Consider the following 19105-nt stretch of genomic DNA (forward strand, 5'->3'; position numbering starts at 1 on the left):
TTATTAATTATACACACACACACACACACACACACACACACACACAAAATATGGTTTTAAGCAACCACTAGGTCATGCAGTATGGTTGTAACTGAGATTGAGGACCTTTATGACCCGCTCTGATGACTCTGTGACCATAAGGAGCTGTGTCCATGAAGTCTTTCTCCTACTCCGCAGTGAAAGAGCTCTGTCAGTCACTCAGTACAGTTCTGCGTGTGGTATTAGGCAACATAGTGCAAGGAGGATTATCCCAAGGAGTACTTCGTTCTTACTAGTTATTTTATACATACCATATATTGGTTTCTTTTTTAGCACAGACTAATGAACACACCTATACAAATTGAATCCACTTGTAAAATTTATTCAGAAATAATCCCACAGTATGTCCAAAAGTTTCAAAAATTAAAGGTTCATGGAACAAAGCAAAAATAGTAAAGGATGTTTGAGTATCAATGCATTGATTTTTGTCAGAAAGGCAGTATTGCTACTGTATATTATGGCTACCAGTATCCAGACATCAGGGAATCTTCCAGTCCCAATGCCAGCACAATAACTCAAGATAAACTACAGATCTGATGAGAGAGTTAAAGTCATATTTAAAGCATCAGTAAGGAAGTTAGCTGTAATCTTGAGAAGACCAAAGGTTTCAAGGATCCACTGTTCATATTACATTCTTCTACTTACTCAGTAACAGAACTAGATATGTGACTAATCAGATTTAGCATGCAAAAACCAGGTACTGTAGGATCATTTCTTCCTCGCCATCAAGCAGAAAGAGCTCTGATGTAGCATTATTTTGGCTGTGCGGTATATCGCAGGTATTTTTTACCAGAAGGCAGCTCTTTGGTGAAGACGCCGGAAGGAAACATTTTGCTAGCCTCTGCCTCAGGAACAGTCGGTGGGACCATAACTCTGTCACCAAGCTAGATAAAATAAATAAATATAGGAGTATTCAGTACACAGCGGATTACCTTGCAAAATATTGAAGCTGTAAACAAGGGAACCCTGTGCCAGAGTTTGGCAAGTGCAATGGTAATGCTTTCAACAAGTCTAGTGAATACTTTGGTACACCAGACCAGTTTAAAATGATGTATATCCAAGTGTCTTCCTCACCTCAAACACACATAGGACTTTATAGATGTAACCAGCAAGTCTATAGATTGGATTCAAACTCCAATAGTGTACACCTGTAATTTCTTGCGGTGAACGTTCCGTAAAACAGCACACGGCACTTTGTTCCCTTACAGCCTCCCCTCCTCCTCCCAAGTACTCTGCTCAGGAAGCAGAGTTTCACAGAATGACGCAGTTGTGTTATGAGTTCTGCAAAACTCTGCCACCCGAACGGAGTACTTGGGAACTGAGTAATTACTCCCAACCAGTAATGCCCTCTTCAGTTTAGCCATAATCCCTGGCATCTCACCTTCCAGTCCACAGGAGTTGCAACATTGTGGTTTGAGGTTAATTGAAGCGAGTCCACTACTCTCAAGATCTCATCAAAATTTCTACCAGTGGTTGCTGGATACAGTATTGACAGCTTCATTTTCTTATCTGGGCCAATAATGAACACCTGAGACAATACAGAAGAGAAATCTGTTGGTCATTTAATTACTTACATTTTTTTTCTTTTTTAAATCAGCTCCTTTAAAATACTCATCTGAGATACCCACACATCGTGCAGTCACTGGCATCCCTTCATTGTCCTTCTCATCAGGATCCAGCATACCTAGTTGCACAGCAAGATCCCGTTTGGGATCTGCAATAATTGGAAAGGGTAGAGTCTCTGTGGGCTCATCGGAGTTGTATGCATTTATGTCCTGCAGGAGAGAAAGCATAAACTTATCTTTAATGGATTACCCCAAATCATACATGCTCTACACCATGAATGGGTGGAAGAAGAGTCATAGAATGTTCCTATACCCAGCACTTACATCATCACTAGCTCTAGTTAATGAGGTCTGCTAATGTCTGGCATTGGGATCATAGAGGGATACTTAGCAAAGTGTATAGCTATGATAAGTTTTATGTAATAACATGCCCTATGAAGTCCAATTTAATAGGATATAGTCAATATCCACAGGGTCATAAGGTTGATAGTCAAAATTTCAACATGAACAAAATAAAATCCAGCCACTGCTGCTAAGAGCAGGCGGCATTTTGAACCTGTTGACATTTTGTGTTGACCTTAGTTTGTTTATAAAGGTTGATATGACAGTCATAAGTGGGTACTCCATTACAAGTGCTACTATTCTGGACAAGAACAAAAAATACCCAACCAAAAAATGGGCTATTATCACAATTTTACCCTGATAGTCATTATCGAGATATGCAATTACAGCCTGTTTATCGGCCAAAAAATTACCAGTTTTTGGGCAGTTACACATGGGATCCTGGACCCATGTGTTATCATGGTTCTGAGGGCTAGTTATTGTGGATTATGCATAATCCCTAATAAATGTCAGGTATCTGGGTTGATTGTATAGTCCCCAGCTAATCCACTAGCTGTGGTAAAATTACCAAAGTTAATTGGATACTGCCTGAGGCCTGGCTTTCCACTGGCGAAATGTGATGCAAGTGAAATCACCCTTGAAATAAACAGGTCTACTGTCTCAAGAAGTAGAGGACAGATAGAACACTTGACAGAATTAAAGATAAACATAACATATGTAATATACGTCTCTATTATACAAATCACAGTATAACAATAATTTTTGCTGGTGTAAGTATGTTATTTGTTTCTTGTATGAATAAAAAAAAAAAAATTCTGTACTATTAATACAGCCAAGTTAAAGGTAACAAAACGCAGAGGTTATTAATGTGTGTGTGATGGACTATTTTAGCTACAATTAAGGCCAGACAATATGAGTGAGTGAGTGAGTGCAGCAGTTTTCCAACCAGAAAAGCACTACATCCTGTGACTTAACGATTACATCACCAAGGCTTAATCATCTTACTCCATTTGTTACTATGTTGTGCCGTCTGACAGACACTGTCTTTGTGCTGATGAAACTGGAACATTCTGAAATACCCATGTGTCTAAAATACTTACTCCTGAACATTTAAAAATACAGAACCCACAATCAGCATTATTTTGGAATCCTAAAGGGCCCTACACACTGGCCGATTCGCCTCCGAGCTGCCCGATGGCGGATTCGGCCGAGGAGCGACTTGACGGCGGGGGGGCAGTGAAGTTTCTTCACTCCCCCCCCCGTCACGCGGCTCCATTGAAGTGCAGGCAAATATGGACGATCTCGTCTATATTGGCCTGCATGCACAGCCGACGGGGGACCAGCGATGAACGAGCGCGGGGCCGCGCATCGTTCATCGCTGGAGCCTCCACACTGAAAGATATGAACGAGTTCTCTTCATTTATGAACGAGATCGTTCATATCTTTCAAACAAATCGGCCAGTGTGTAGGGCCTTGTCAAAGTCGAAAAATATCATGATTCACTATTGCCTTGTACTAACCCCAATGCACGTGCCCGCTGCTCGTGCACCGACTCCCCCGTGCGTACGCATCCCCTCAGGTTGCGTAAGGGACGCTCCGACGTCTCCTGCGCACGGAGATGTGTATTTACGGCAGTGTTTGTGTGCGACTAGCGAGCGACTCGATCGCTACATATTTAACCAATATAATGTGTTTTATAGGTAATAGTCCCCTTAATAATATCTGTAAGTATGTTTAGTGTAACTAGTTCGTGGACAAAGGAATTCCTCTTTGCATGATATGAAGGGTTAGACAAAGGTTGACCGATGATGTCTAGTATCCAACGGAAGAGTGTTTTATTAGAAATATTCCGGTGTTGGTTAGGAAGAGATCGTTCGCTGCTGCGTGTAGTTATGCACAAAAGTATATTTGGAACATTAAATGTATTTGCAGTTCATTATCCATGCGGCGGGAATCTTGTGGATACCTCCCACCTGAGCAGTTTGAAAAAGTCGCAGCCCACCTGTTCGAATCCACCTATGACCTTTTGTTATAATGCAAAGACAGGTTCCTGTGTCCAATGAACAATGAGATTGTAGGGACCATTGTATTGTTACTGTATGTTGTGTATATAAGGCAGCCAGCCTGGGCCAGCTCACTCACTTCTCTCTACAAGGTTTTCTCTGTGATGACTGAGAGCTGGTTTCCAGGACTGCGCTTGCGATCATTCCCACGTGTGTAAGTTTCTCTGTGACCATTTTGGTCTCCTTCTGTGTTAGCCATTTACTCTTTCTCTCTGTTATTATTTGCGATTGTGCCGCTATTGTATATTTATGTCTAGTTACTCTGTTTAGGTATTAATGTTAGTTTTGTAGTGTATAAGCTGTACTGTTTTCTTTTTGCATTGAACGTATCTCTCATAAAGGTGTTGGAACCTCACTAGGTATTGTGTGTTTACCATTATATTGCAAAGGGTATTCTGAGTGTCTCAATCGCTCACACAGCTTTTATATTATCAAGGTCTATAAGCATTATATCATTACAGTACTAAGGTTTACAGTATAAGCGTATCCTTTCAGTGTGTTGCTAACAAGGTTTAATGTGTCATTTTGAGAGTGTCTGCGCCGCTCGTGTTCTTCTCGTGGGCACAGCGTCCGCTACGCTAACAGCGTAGCATTACGGTAGTCGGCCACCTATAGCGTGCTCGATACCAAGCGTAAACCCACGAGCGTACGTGTCGCTTGTGCATCGCGCTCGCGGTCTAACGTCTGCTACGCTAAGAGCATACCATTATGGCACTGCGTACGCCAATTGCGTACTGAGTCTCTTACAAATATATAGTGAATGTTTAAAGGTAAAGAATAGGCTTTATCAGCCTATAAGAAAACTCCTCATAATTGAAGCACCAGGACTACAATTAGCAGATTTTTGCATTCACTCAACAAGAGGCAAAGAATATGGAGGGTGCGAGAATCAGAAAGTGAGAACTTTTGTTAGAGCTCTGTGTTTTTTTTAGAGTGCAAATCATTTACATGTCAAAATTAATCAGCTTATGCCATGTAAATAACTGCAAGGAAAAAAAAAAAAAGAGATTTATTTTTTAAATTTATATTACACACACGTATACATACATACATATCCAACAGGAGAACTCACACATTCTGATTCTCACATCCTATTAGATTCCCTTTGGGTATTTCACTTTTAAAGCTCACTGTGACCCAAGGAATGCTTCTTGCATATCCCCTACAATGTGAAGTTAAACTGTTTTTTTTTTTTTTTTTTTATCCCTATGGTCACTACAGATGTAGATTTATGTTTTTGCTGGTGGGTGCAGGGTGCTCAAGCCTGTTGAATGCCCCACCCCCACGAAAAGCATTCTGCAGTAGCTTTCATGACTTGCTGCTAAGTGTGGTCCCCGTCACCCCCATTCCATGGCCCTCACACTACCCTGCACTCCCCTCCTTCCCACATTGCTCCTTATCACCCCCTCCCCCAGCTGCCTTGTCACTACTCCTCCTGAGCCTTTGGCCTCGATCCAGGCAGGTCTGTCTCATACTCCCTGTCCTCACTGATGGGAAGTCAGCCATGACATGCGCCGGAGACACTCCGCCTGCTCACCTGCCGGCCCCAGGACACTCACCATCCAGCAAGCTGTGTGTTCCGCTCTCCGCACCTGCCTCCTTGCTGCTGCCCAAGCGTCCTCGCACAGCCCATCCCCAGTTGTTGAGTAGATGTGACTGGCCTGGCCCCTCCCAGTCAGCTTGGGTTCTGCTGCACTGCATCCCTGCCACCCTCCCAACAGTATAACTGCTCCTGTTATCTGTGCCACGGGCGCAGAGAGGAGGCAGCACTACAGTCCACTGTGCTAGCTCTGACAGGCGCTGGCAGACCCTTGACACCTGATGGACGCTAAGCGGCAGGCGTGGCGTGTGTGAGAGGGTGCTGTGCTCACGCCTATGGGTGCTCAGGCCCAGGAACACCCACGGAATCGGCATCTATGGATCACTTTATATTGCAAGCAGCAAGTTGTAGGCAAATTAGTCCAGAACACTGCTCCACTCTAGAATATTCAGATGTAAAGCCTATTGTCATACATCATGCCAACATTCTAGTGCAAAGACCAGTGAAACCGGTAAGATCTTATAATTCATTGCCTACCATTTTCTGCCAGCTCGTCTTTTCCAATAGCCAATGTAATATTTACCTTGCTCCAGGAAAGATGGTCAGGCACAGAGTCTATGGACAGAGCGATCATGCGAACGTTTCGTTTCTTAAATTCTGGTGCTAGTTTTACTGCCCGTCCCAGCTCTGTGGTGCACACTGGCGTATAATCCCTCGGGTGTGAGAAAAGGATACCCCATCTGAAACAAAAAGTATAAGCAACATGTTAGGGGTAATCTGCACCCGAGACAGGTCCTACATGTCAACAAGTGATCAGTGTTTGGTCTTATGGGGAAGAGTGTTCACAATTGCAGGGTTTTTCCCTTCCTCACCAGGCCACAACTTATAAAATGCCAACATGCCCGAGCACTGCAGCTGCTATACACTGTAACCGAGCACTGCATCGAAAGCCAGGAATTTCTATGTTGAGAGTTCAGAGTGCGGCAATACTGAGCAGGAGACTATGGGGGTGATTCAGACCTGATCATAGATCAGCTTCCCTGACATGCGGGGGGATGCTCAGCACAAGGCTAGTCCGCCCGCATGTCAGGCCCTGCCCCGCTGCACAAGTACAAACGCATCACACAGCGGCGATGCTTTTGTACTGGTAGAGTAGCTTCCCACCAGCGCTGGCAGGGAGCTACTCGTCGCTGCTTGGCCTGCGTTGCACAGACGGTGCTCCATAACCGGCAGCCAAATGCCGCTGGCCCGCCCTCTCAGTCGGGGACAGGCGATCGCAGGGCTAAGACAGCCGACACATGCGCAGTTCAGATCTGATCAGGTCTGAATTAGCCCCTATATTTGCCCCCATTACAATTTATAGTGTGCACAGCTTGGCAAGGCATGCGTGTGCCATTCTGCAAGGGTCGCTTATTTTTGTACATTAGTTTTGTTGTTGAAAGTTCTCATTTCTGCAGAGGCACAAAGTACACTTTTGTATGCAGTACCCACACAAATACAAATATTGTTCTGAAAAAAAAAACCAAAAAACTTTTTGGTTCTTGTTTTGCCAATAATCTTTCTTGTAATGCATGGTTATATTCCATCCGCTGGTATGTCACCAGGTGTCAGAATTCCGGAGCCTTTATCCTGACAGCCGGGATCATTACTGCATACCTTTAATCCCAATCAGTCAACATCAATGGGCTCCATAGACATCATAAATAAACATGATATTTGTGGCAAGGTGTTCGGAACAGGCGGCACCCAGATATCAATGAGAGGGAGAAGACCCATTTAGCAGATTCTAGGAATAATAAAATAAAGTCCCGCCTCTGCCTTTATGAGGGGGGGGGGGGGGGTTGCTGAGAAAACACCAAATAGGACAAATGTGCCTCTTGAAAAAAGGAGATTTTTTTTTTTAAATGTTTTCTTTTATCAGACACTCAACCCTGGTGCAAGATGCCAGCTGACGGTGATGTCAGCAAGTGGCCATGTGTAATTTGCCTTCTGTCCCTGAAGCTGCGTACACACGGTGTGATATTTCTTTCGATTTCTACCATATAGTCAAAATCGTAAGGATAGTGCATATAGTCCTTGCAATGCTAATGCGCAGTCCCGCAGGATCGTCATCGCAAGGAGAAAAAAATAATAATAGGATTTTAATTACCTACTGGTATATCTTTTTCTCATAGTCCGTAGAGGATGCTGGGGTCCACATCAGTAGCGTTCCCTCTAGGCAGGGGGCCAGAGTTTAGGGGCACACTGGCGTGCGCGGTGAAATGGGGGCATGGCCATGCCCCTGTCATTTTAGTGGGCGGTGCAGCCCACAGACGCTGCTATAGAGGGCGTCTGTGGCCGTCAACGTCAGCTCTCCCAATGCGTGAATGGATGCCGCTCGCATGCGCACGGCATCTTTACACGCGAAAGGGGGCAGGAAGTGGGCGGCTGTTTTACATTAGTACCATGGGGTATAAACGGGTCCACCAGAGCCATTGGCACTTTAAGAGTTGAGAGTGTGGGCTGGCTCCTCCCTTATGCTCCTCCTACCAGACTCAGTCTAGAAACTGTGCCCGAGGAGACGGACATCTTCGAGAGAAGGATTATACACAGATAGTGGCGCGATTAATACCAGCTCACACATCAAGCTAACAAGCTTGAAAAACTTCGGCAACAGCTAAAACATTACTTGCCTAGTAATAATGCAGTACATAACAACAAAGTTGTAGTGAATTAGATAACAACGGCAGGAAAACGAAGCGCTGGGTGGGCACCCAGCATCCTCTACGGACTACGAGAAAAGGATTTACTGGTAGGTAATTAAAATCCTATTTTCTCTTACGTCCTAGAGGATGCTGGGGTCCACATTAGTACCATGGGGATGTACCAAAACTCCCAGAATGGGAGGGAGAGCGCGGGGGCTCCTGTAAAACTGTTTGGCCTCTGATGATCTGAAGTTCAGTCAAAGTATCAAACTTGCAGAACTTTGCAAACGTGTTCTACCCAGACCAAGTTGCTGCTTGTAATGCCGAGACACCCGGGCAGCTGCCCAGGAAGACCCCACCTTACGAGTAGAGTGGGCCTTAACAGACTTAGGACACGGCAATCCCGCCGTAGTATACGCATGCTGGATAGTGAACCTGATCTAGCGAGAAATAGTCTGCTTAGAAGCAGGACACACAATTTTCTTGCGATCATAGAGTCCGATTTTCTGTGACGTGCCGTCCTCTTCACATAGACCTTCAGAGCCCTTACCACATCTAAGGACATAGATGAAAATGAGGAGTCAGTAGCCACTGGCACCACAATAGGTTGGTTGATATGAAATGCCGACAACCTTCGGAAGAAACTGCCGACGTGTCCGGAGCTCGGCTCTATCTTCATGGAAGATCAAGTAAGGGCTCTTACAAGACAAAGCCTACAACTCTGACACACGTCTAGCAGAAGCTAAGTCCAACAAAGTGACAGCCTTCCACGTAAGACACTTGACCTCTGCCACTTGCAGAGGCTCAAACCAGTCAGACTGGAGAAACTTCAACTCCACATTAAGATCTCATGGCGCCATAGACGTACAAAGGGAGGCTGGATGTGCAGAACTCCCTTCAAAAGGGTCTGAACCTCAGGGAGGGCAGCCAATTGTTTCTGGAAGAAAATGGATAGGGCCGAAATCTGAACCTTCACAGATCTCAACCTCAGGCCCATATCCACTCCTGCCTGCAGGAAGAGGAGAAACCATTCCAGTTGAAACTCCACCGTAGGAAACCTCTTGGACTCGCACCAAGACACATTTTTTCCCAAATACGATGGTAATGTTTAGATGTTACTCCTTTCCTAGCCTGTATCAGGGTAGAAATAACTTTGTTCAGAATGCCCTTCCGAGCTAGCATCAGGCGTTCAACCTCCATGCCATCAAACATAGCCATGGTAAGTCCTGATAGGCGAACGGCCCCTGCTGCAGCAGGTCCTCTCGAAGAGTAAGGGGCCTCTGCTTTTCTTGTAGTAGATCCAGAAGGTCCACGTACCAAGCCCTTCTCGGCCAGTCTGGAGCAATGAGGATCGCTTGAACCCTTGTTCTCCTTATGAGCTTTACGATTTTGAAACACCAGCCTGTACCCCTGGGACACAATATCTTGCACCCAGGGATCCCGGCCGGATGACCCAGACGTGACTGAACTGCCCGAGTCTCGCTCCCACCAGCCCCATCTCTGGGACCAGCAGTCCACCGTCATGCGGTGGACTTTGGTGTACCTGAAATAGGTTTCTGTTCTTGGGAACCTGCCGTAGCGGGTCTCTTGGACTTAGGCCTACCTCCCCGAAATAAGGTGTTGGACAGCCTGGCCTTTCTGGGCTTCGTAGTCCAAAAGGGCTGTGATGTAGGTGAAGAAGACTGTTTCTTTGGAGCAGGAGCAGCTGAGTGAAGAAAGGGAGAGACTTTCCCGATGTAGCCGTGGAAATCCACGCATCTAGCGCTTCCCCAAAGAGAGCCTGACCTGTATACAGTAGGGACTCCATACTTTTCCTGGATTCCGTGTCAGCAGACCACTGACGTAGCCACAGTCCTCGCTGAGACTGACATGGAAGAAATTCCTGCAGCCATGGAACCCAGATCTTTCATGGATTCCACCAAAAATCCCACTGAATCCTGAATGTTGTGCAAAAAGAAGCCAACATCATCCTTACCCATATTATCCAAGTCTTCAAGGAAGGTGCCAGACCACTTTACTATAGCTATGGCAATCCAAGCACTGGCAATAGTGGGACGCAGTATAACCCCTGAAGCCGTGTACGTGGATTTGAGCGTATTATCAATCTTACGATCATCCGGCTCTTTCAAGGTGGTAGATCCCTGGAACAGGCAACACCACCTTTTTTGAAAGTCTGGACGCGTCAACAATAGGCGAGTTTTCCCATTTTTTCTATCCTCAACAGGGAAAGAAAATGCCAGCAGAACCCTCTTAGGGATCTGGAATTTTTTCTCAGGTTTTTCCCAAGCCTTTTCAAAAACAGCATTTAATTATTTTGACGCAGGGAAGGTTAGCGAGGCTTTCTTATTCTCAGTGAAGTAAGCCTCCTCAACCTGCTCAGGTGGTGTATCATTAATATTCAACACATCCCTAATAGCCTCTATCATCAACTGCACCCCTTTAGCAAGAGATGCTGTCCCCTGTACCCCATCATCAACGTCAGAATCTGTATCAGTGTCATCCTGCATAATTTGTGCTAAAGGACGCTTATGGGAGTACACAGCGGGTATCAGAAGTGGGCCAGACTGCCATATTCTGCAGCACCTGGGTAGCAGATTCATTTTGTGCAACCCTCTGAAATCATATTTTTGATAGAGGATAACCATTCTGGCTCCCATGCTGGAATCTGTGCTAAGTCAGTGCAATCCTGATTACATGGAATGGGATCATCTTGAGAAAACAAATCCTCTGCAGCATATGACACAGAGTCCCTGGACATTGCTATTGGAGACTACAAACACTCCACGCACACACGGGATACAGACAGAGTTTCTCCCCAAGAATGGCAAGAGAGACACAGAGATTGGAGCCAACCCACACACAGCGCTTTTATACATATAAGGGAGACTCCTTATGAGCACTCACTGTGTACCTTAATAGGTTACACCGCCGTTTTGCAGCCTTCCATCCCCCCCCCCCCCCCCCTTCTACAACCCCCTGGTACCGTGAGATAGCTGGAGATTGCTGTGGCGGGACTTGCTTCTTTCCTGGACAGCGCTGTGCAGGCAGGAAAATGGCGCTGAACGCTGCTGGGTCCACTCTGAGGAGACGCTCCGCCCCCAAAATGGTGCTGTCTTCCCGCTCTTCATAGGATTATACTGGCCTGAGGATTGATGCTGGCTGAGATCCGGGGACCCCGACAGGCTGAGTGACCAGTGTAGGGTGCAGGCGCTGGCTCAGTGCGCCCCACAATGTACTGCTGAGCCTCCCGGAGCGCAGTTAATACTGCGCTCCTACCCTGATGCCACCATCTTCACACCGGCCCCCCGCTCTGCAAGGGGGTGGACCAGTCTATACCCCATGGTACTAATGGGGACCCCAGCATCCTCTAGGACGTAAGAGAAATAGACACTGCAGGCAGCCCAACATAAATTATATCGGCGGGGCCAGCAACACTGAATAGTCAATGGCGGGCTGTACGGCGCATCGTGCCGTGTGTACACAGCCTAAGACTCTCCCAGTTATGCAAAAATCTAAGCAACATCAGGCTAAAAGAAAGCAACATATTTGTGGATGGCTTCATGATTAGACCGGAAAGGGAAAGGGAAAGGAGGCCTATTGTTTCAGATTTATCAAGAAGGAAAAAGGAAGGTTTTAGCCTGCATCTGTTGACTGGGAATAAACTACAAACAAAGTTTAATCACCACTAAGGGGAACATTCCCTTATTGGAATACAATATACATCAGTGGACTTTGGAGGTTATTTAGACCTGATCGCTGCTGTGCGTTTTCGCACAGTGGGCGATCAGGTCTGAACTGCACAGCGCCGGGATGGTGTGAAATAGGCGATCGCACCGGCAAACGCACTGAGTGACAGGAAGAGGGCGTTCATGGGTGGCAACTGACCGTTTCTAGGGAATGTCTGGAAAAACGCAGGAGGGCCCCACCGTTTTGTGGGAGCATTCCAGACGTCAGTTCTGGTCCCGATCATTGCAGTGGGCTGTGCAGAGACTGCATAAACTGTTTGTGCAGCTCACCAGCACAAGCGGTCGCACACCTACACACATCTAATAAACTCCCCTATAGGCGGCAACTACCTGTTCGCAGGGATGCAAAAAAAAAAAAGATGCACCCTAGCGATCAGGTCTGAATTACCCCCTTTGATAAGGGGGTAATTATTCCCATTTTACCTGTTGTTGGTGTGAAGTGCATTATCCGTGATTTATTTCACTTCTGTGCATATCAAGTTCACGCAAGACGTGTCATCAAGGAAGGCACTTGCATACATGTGTTTTGGATGAACACTTCTTTAAGCAATTTTAGCTACATTCCTTGATTTTATTGCGCATCTTTCAAAGTACTATTTGCTATACAATAAACATAGGGGGTCATTCCGAGTTGTTCGCTCGTTGCCGATTTTCGTTATTTTGCGATTTACCGCTTACTGCGCATGCGAAATGTCCACAGTGCGACTGCGCCAAGTAAATTTGCTATGCAGTTAGGTAATTTACTCACGGCATTACGAGGTTTTTCCTTCGTTCTGGTGATCGTAATGCGATTGACAGGAAGTGGGTGTTTCTGGGCGGAAACTGGCCGTTTTATGGGTGTGTGCGAAAAAACGCTAGTTTCTGGGAAAAACGCGGGAGTGGCCGGAGAAACGGGGGAGTGTCTGGGCGAACGCTGGGTGTGTTTGTGACGTCAAACCAGGAACGACAAGCACTGAACTGATCGCAATGGCAGAGTAAGTCTGGAGCTACTCAGAAACTGCTAAGATTGCGAATCCGTCGGTCACAATTTTAAGAAGCTAAGATTCACTCCCAGTAGGCGGCGGCTTAGCGTGCGCAATGCTGCTAAAAACAGCTTGCGGGCGAACAACTCGGAATGAGGGCCATAGCTCCGTCCAGAAGCAGTTATTCAATGCGAATAAAGAACACTACAAGACAGCAAATTTATTATATGTATAATAATTACACTATATAGGCACACAATCTTAACAACTCAGTGTGAGCAAGGCTACATTCGCACAATGCATGTCTACAGAAGCGGGTGCATACACACATGCTCTCGCACATCCACAGGCAAACTATTTGCAGCAAACAAATCTTTTGCTTTGAATAGCCTCACAGATGAGCCAGAACTCATCTCGAAGTCAACATCATCAATACTAAACTTGCCTCTTCTGGCATTTTGACATGTGCATTTAAAACAGAATTAAAAGCATTTTGCCTTTAGTAAATCAAAAAAAGGTTTCCAAACCACACCGAAATTGCAAAATAACATTCTGTTTCACAAAAACATAGGTAAGTAAATTTGCCTAGATATTTGACTGGGTCGGATAACAAGGGCTGTGGCACATACAAAGGGCTGCGGGCCAAATCAAGTACCTCTCCCTCATTACACAGACTGGATTACATTTTTACATTCCATACCCATGCTAGTCTCATGGGCTCCAGATAACTTAGACCAAACCTTTAACAATAAGGGAGTTTAGAGTTTAATTTTTATTTTAACCTTCTCATCTTGCACAACTAAATGCCAATGGAACATTTCCACTTATCACACAAGAAGCCATATTCAGGTCCAGTACTGGTGATAGGGCGAAGTACCAATGTTTGAGTCCAGCGTCATACTGCACCCTGGATGGGTCCTGTATCGTTGGGATGCATTATGGCTGCAGACGCATATGCTACAGTGCATAGATGAACATTTCTCAGTAGTAAAGCCGTCAATATAACAAGCCGGTCAGTTACTTGTCCAAGTCACAAACAGATTTCAGTACAATGGTGGAGATGTATCGAAGCCTATAAAGACCAGCGAAGCAACCAATCAACCTCTTAAGGTGCATATACAGTGAGATTTTGACTATGTGCCAATTCTGACTTTGCTATTTTCCTTGAACTTCCCGAAGCCCAGACCCACCGATACGGACTATCTTTACTTGAGATTTTGACTATACTATGTACTAGATTGTGCAGGCAAGGCAATTTTGACTATATAGTGTACAGTTTATCTTTTCTTGCAATACCAGCCCCACGGGAGTGCGCACTTCAGTATCGCAAGCTGTGTACATGCAGTGCGATTTGCACTAACTTTCCTTACGATTTTGGCGATATAGTCAAAATCGTACGGTTACATCGCACAGTGTGTATGCATATTGGCCCTCATTCAGAGTTGATCGCTCGCTAGCTGCTTTTAGCAGCAGTGCAAACGCTAGGCCGCCGCCCTCTGGGAGTGTATCTTAGCAGAAGTGCTAATGAAAGGATCGCAGAACTGCTCCAAAAAAAGATTGTGCAGTTTCTGAGTAGCTCCAGACTTACTCCTAGCTAGCGCCACTTCAGACTGTTTGGTTCCTGTTTTGACGTCACAAACACGCCCTCCGTTCGGCCAGCCACGCCTCGGTTTTCCCAGCACGCCAGTTTTTATCTGGCACGCCTGTGTTTTTACACACACTCCCCAAAAACGGTAAGTTACCACCCAGAAACACCCACTTCCTGTCAATCACTCTGCGGCCAGCAGTGCGACTGAAAAGCATCGCTAGACCTTGTGTGAAACTGCATCGGCCATTGTGAAAGTACGTCATGCGTGCGCACTGCACCCCATACGCATGTGCAGAAGTGTCGCTTTTTTTACCTAATCTCCGGGCTGCGATCGAAAGCAGCTAGCGATCAACTCGGAATGAGGGCCATTAACATTTATCAAGTACATTCTATAAAATGATTTATTTCTCCACTTTTTAGACTCTCCACCAATGTATTCAGCGGTACCCGGACTCCAGGTCGACAACAAAAAGGTTGACACACCTTAGGTCGACACCAATTGGTCGAAACACCTTATGCCGACATTGACAAAAGGTCGACATGGACAAAAGGTTGACAGGAACAAGGTCGGCATGGAAAAAGGTCGACATGAGTTTTTCACAATTTTTTTCTTTTTTGGAACCTTTTCATACTTAACGATCCACATGGACTACGATTGGAACGGTAATCTGTGCCGAGCGAAGGCACCATGCCCGAAGCATGGTGAGCGAGCGAGCCATGCGAGGGGACGCGGTGCACTAATTGGGGTTCTCGGTCACTCTACGAAGAAAACTACACAAAAAAAACAACCTCATGTCGACTTTTTCCCACGTCGATCTTGTTCCTGTCGACCTTTTGTCCATGTTGACCTTTTGTACACGTCGACCTAAGGTGTGTCGACCAATTGGCGTCTACCTAAGGTGTGTCGACCTTTTTGTTGTCGACCTGGAGTCCCAGACCCATATCCAGCATTCCTGGCTCTTTAGCTTATGCCATTTTGAGTCCTATTGGAGAAAGCGCTATATAAAATGATCATCTTAGTTAGTATTTCTTAAGTTAAACATAAATGCAGAATAGTTACCAATGTTCTGGCGACCTACCTTTCCCCTTTCTGTATGCAGCAGGCTGTGACTGTATTGTGTGATAAATAATCCAGATCAGCAGGAGATAAGAACCAGAATTTAGTTGATACACCTTAGCAAGCCTTGTTGTTTCATGCAGGTACAGATTACATACTGCCAGCAGGAGCTACTGTAGGTGAAACAGGGTCGCTACAGTCAGGCATGGCTAACTCGGATAGATCACCAGACCACAGGTAATGCTCTCCATTTATAGTTCGTTAGAAGAGGAAACTGAATATATATGGGAGACCGGCAGACGGGATGCCGGCTGTCACTATACCGAATCCCAGCTGAGAGGTGGTGGTGTATACCCACCATCCGAGTGGAAATTCGGGGCTGCGGTCGGTATTCCGACTGACAGCATTTCACTGGCTGTCGGGATTACGGATTCTGTGAATTGAATGCCGGATCCCAACAGCCGCTTTATTAGCTGCATCCCATGGGAACACACGGGACTTTTTTTGGACTGTAGTATGGTACCACTAGAGCTGCAGTCATGACTGTCTGGAAAACGTGCATTGCTTAGTACTGTGCACACTGAGTTTCCCAAAAGCCTGACAGACCATGGACACAAACAGCAGCATTCATGTCCCACCAAGTGGAAATTGGCAGTGTACTTTACACATCAATTAGCTATTGGGCCAGCCATTTACACAACATGACAGGCATATTCTGTAAAGCACTGCTGAATGTGTGCGCTATATAAATAACAGACAATATAGTACGCACACCAGCCACATGGTGCTCTCCCTAAACTGGACTCACTTTCTGGTGGTCCTCAACTGCTCAGCTGCTAAAGCACAGATATTTTGTTGTAGCACACCTGTAATCTCTGCTCACATGGAGCAAGATGCACCGAGCCTTGGAAGGTGGATAAAGTGGAGAGAGATAAAGTACCAACCAATCAGCTCCTGGCTGTCATTTTTCAAACACAGCCTGTAAAGTGGCAGTAAAGAGCTGGTACTTATAACTCTCCAAGGCTTAGTACATCTTGCCCATAAACTCATAATATTAACTTTTGAAATTACCATAACACACGGCATACCTACAGTATGTGGCAATACTGGCAAGTCACAGAAGGCACTATACAAATGTAATACTTCGGTCACCAGTTATCAGAGAACAATTGTGTTATGTAAAAGTTAAACAATGTAAACAATACTATTCATCCAACTGAAATGAATTGTAAACACTTGCCTGTATACAGAGCATTCAGCAAAGGAGTGTTGCTGTAAGCTCGAATCAGTATTTTCTGACACATTCTCAAAAATCATTATGTTTAAAATGAATAATTCTGCCTTGGCTCCAATTATCCCTTATGCTGCATTTAGATCGCAAATGCCGGATCCTACCCGGTAAGAGAAACGTGTCCTTACCGGGTGGGATCCGGCATTTGCGCTCCGTTGCAGGCTTTCTGACCTGGCAATATACCGGGTCGGTTGCCATAACAACGGAGCGCGCAGCAGCAGGGGCGGGGGTGGAGGCGGCGTCGGGAGATGAGCTCATCTCCTGCGCCGCCTCTCCCTATCTTCTGAATGGGAACCGTGTCGCATCGACACGGCTCCCATTCACACCGCACCTGACCCGGTAATCAACCCGGGTAAAACACTTCTTTTTTACCGGGTTGATTTACCGGGTCAGGCGACCCGCTAAATCGCCCAGTGTGCTTTCACATCGCGCACTGACCCGGGTCGACACGGCAATATGCCGTGTCGATACCGGGTTATTTGTGCGATGTGAAAGGGGTATTAGTAAGCGGAGCACAGTACACAGAGGAGGACAGGGCTAGTACTGGGCAAGACAAATCAGGAAGTAGTTAGCTAGTTAGTAACACTGGGACTTGGCTGGGAGGTGGCAGGTCAGCTACAAGCGAGTGATTTACAGAAATTATATAATATTATATATATATATATATATTTATATTTTTATTATTATTATCTATTTATTTTATTAGTAGGTGCTTGATGCTAGATTTAATGTTAGTAGATCGGTAACTACCTTGCGTATCGCCTACTGCTGTATACATATACAAATACCACCAGCATGCTTTGATAGACAAGGGCTGACATTACATGCTGTGCTGAAGACTGCAGAGCAGCTAGGCAATTGCCTATGTGCGCTTAAATATATATGGAACGCGGAAAGTACAGCACATTATATCTCGCAGCACAGACGCGCAGGGAGCCGCAATAGGTCTCGTCCTTGGTGCGACTGTCGTGAATGACGTGCAGCATAGTGATTATATGGATCATAGTAATCTATAAGGACTCACTCGTTTCCCAGGAACTCATGGAATTTGATCCTACCGATCGTGGTGTCTGCCTCGAAGTCCGGGAAGCAGTCCCCCAGCAATAGCCCAGGCATGCCTGCTGTCAGATGGAACACACCACGGATAAGCAGAGTAGACTACTCTGCTCTGCTACAAAGCTGACATGTCCCGCTGCTTAATAAGTTACTCCAGTAGGCGTGGCTGACAGGAAAGGGGAGGAGTCTCAGTGGTGCCTCTGAGAAGGATGGAGTTATGCAGATTAGTATGAGTGAGGAGGATATAGCTGGAAACGGAGAGATCATGGCTCCCCCTACAGGTAGCTGCTGCTGCTGCTCTCATTCAGTGATTTCAGTGATTTCCTTTTACTATTTGTTGAAGTTTTACTGTTTGTTGAAGTAACAGATCTTGAGCGTCACTAATGTGACTGAGAACGCAAGCTGCTGGATGCCAAATATTCCTGATGATGGGGAAGTCATGTGCTGAAGGGAAATACGCTGTCAGAGTAACCATGCACTTACCTAATCATCCTATCATGGGTAGATCAAAATTTGCATTGTTAGTTGTGACCGAAATAACCTTAATTTCTCTTACGTACTATAGGATGCTGGGGTCAACATTAGTACCATGGGGTATAGATGGGTCCACCAGGAGCCATTGGCACTTTAAGAGTTTGAGAGTGTGGGCTGGCGCCTCCCGCTATGCCCCTCCTACCAGACTCAGTTTTGAAAATGTGCTCGGAGGAGCCCGTAACAGCTAGGTGATTTCTACAGAGCTTCTTTAGTAAAGTTTTTTTTTTAGAGTTTATTATTTTACAGGGAGGCTGCTGGCAACAGCGTCACTGCTTCGTGGGACTAAGGGGGGGAGTAGTGTCCACCCTGTGGGGACTGAGCCACTCTCTCCTCTGACAGGACACTGAGCTCCTGAGGGGATAGATCGTTCCCCGCCACAGGGGATCGCTCACCCCAGCAGCATGCCGCCACCCCCTTACAGAGCTGAAGATCAGTGGCGAGTGAGTCACCGACCCCCCTAACAAGCGGGGGGCCAGTGTAAAGATGGTGGGAACAGGGTAGGAGCGCAGTACTAACTGCGCTCCGGAGGCTCAGCGGTAGTTAGTGCGGCGCTGTGAGGGGTGCACTGAGCCAGTGCCTGATCCCTGCCTGCACTGGTCAGCAAGCCTATGGGGGTCCATGGATCTCAGCCAGCATTT

The 19105-nt window shown here is 46.0% G+C and overlaps 1 protein-coding gene across 1 annotated transcript; it reads right to left on the reverse strand.

Moving 5' to 3' along the window:
• Positions 1 to 345: 345 nt before the first annotated feature.
• Positions 346 to 18073, reverse strand: LOC134957804 (peroxiredoxin-6-like). The gene is made up of 5 exons (XM_063939975.1): positions 17902 to 18073; positions 6133 to 6289; positions 1668 to 1814; positions 1421 to 1567; positions 346 to 923 (listed from the first exon to the last, which is right to left on the reverse strand). The coding sequence occupies exons 1-5, from the start codon at positions 17991 to 17993 to the stop codon at positions 792 to 794; spliced, it is 675 nt and encodes a 224-aa protein (XP_063796045.1). The 5' UTR covers positions 17994 to 18073; the 3' UTR covers positions 346 to 791.
• Positions 18074 to 19105: the final 1032 nt, after the last annotated feature.

The sequence above is a fragment of the Pseudophryne corroboree genome, chromosome 9, assembly GCF_028390025.1.
Source record: "Pseudophryne corroboree isolate aPseCor3 chromosome 9, aPseCor3.hap2, whole genome shotgun sequence".
In the NCBI taxonomy this organism is placed as follows: domain Eukaryota; kingdom Metazoa; phylum Chordata; class Amphibia; order Anura; family Myobatrachidae; genus Pseudophryne; species Pseudophryne corroboree.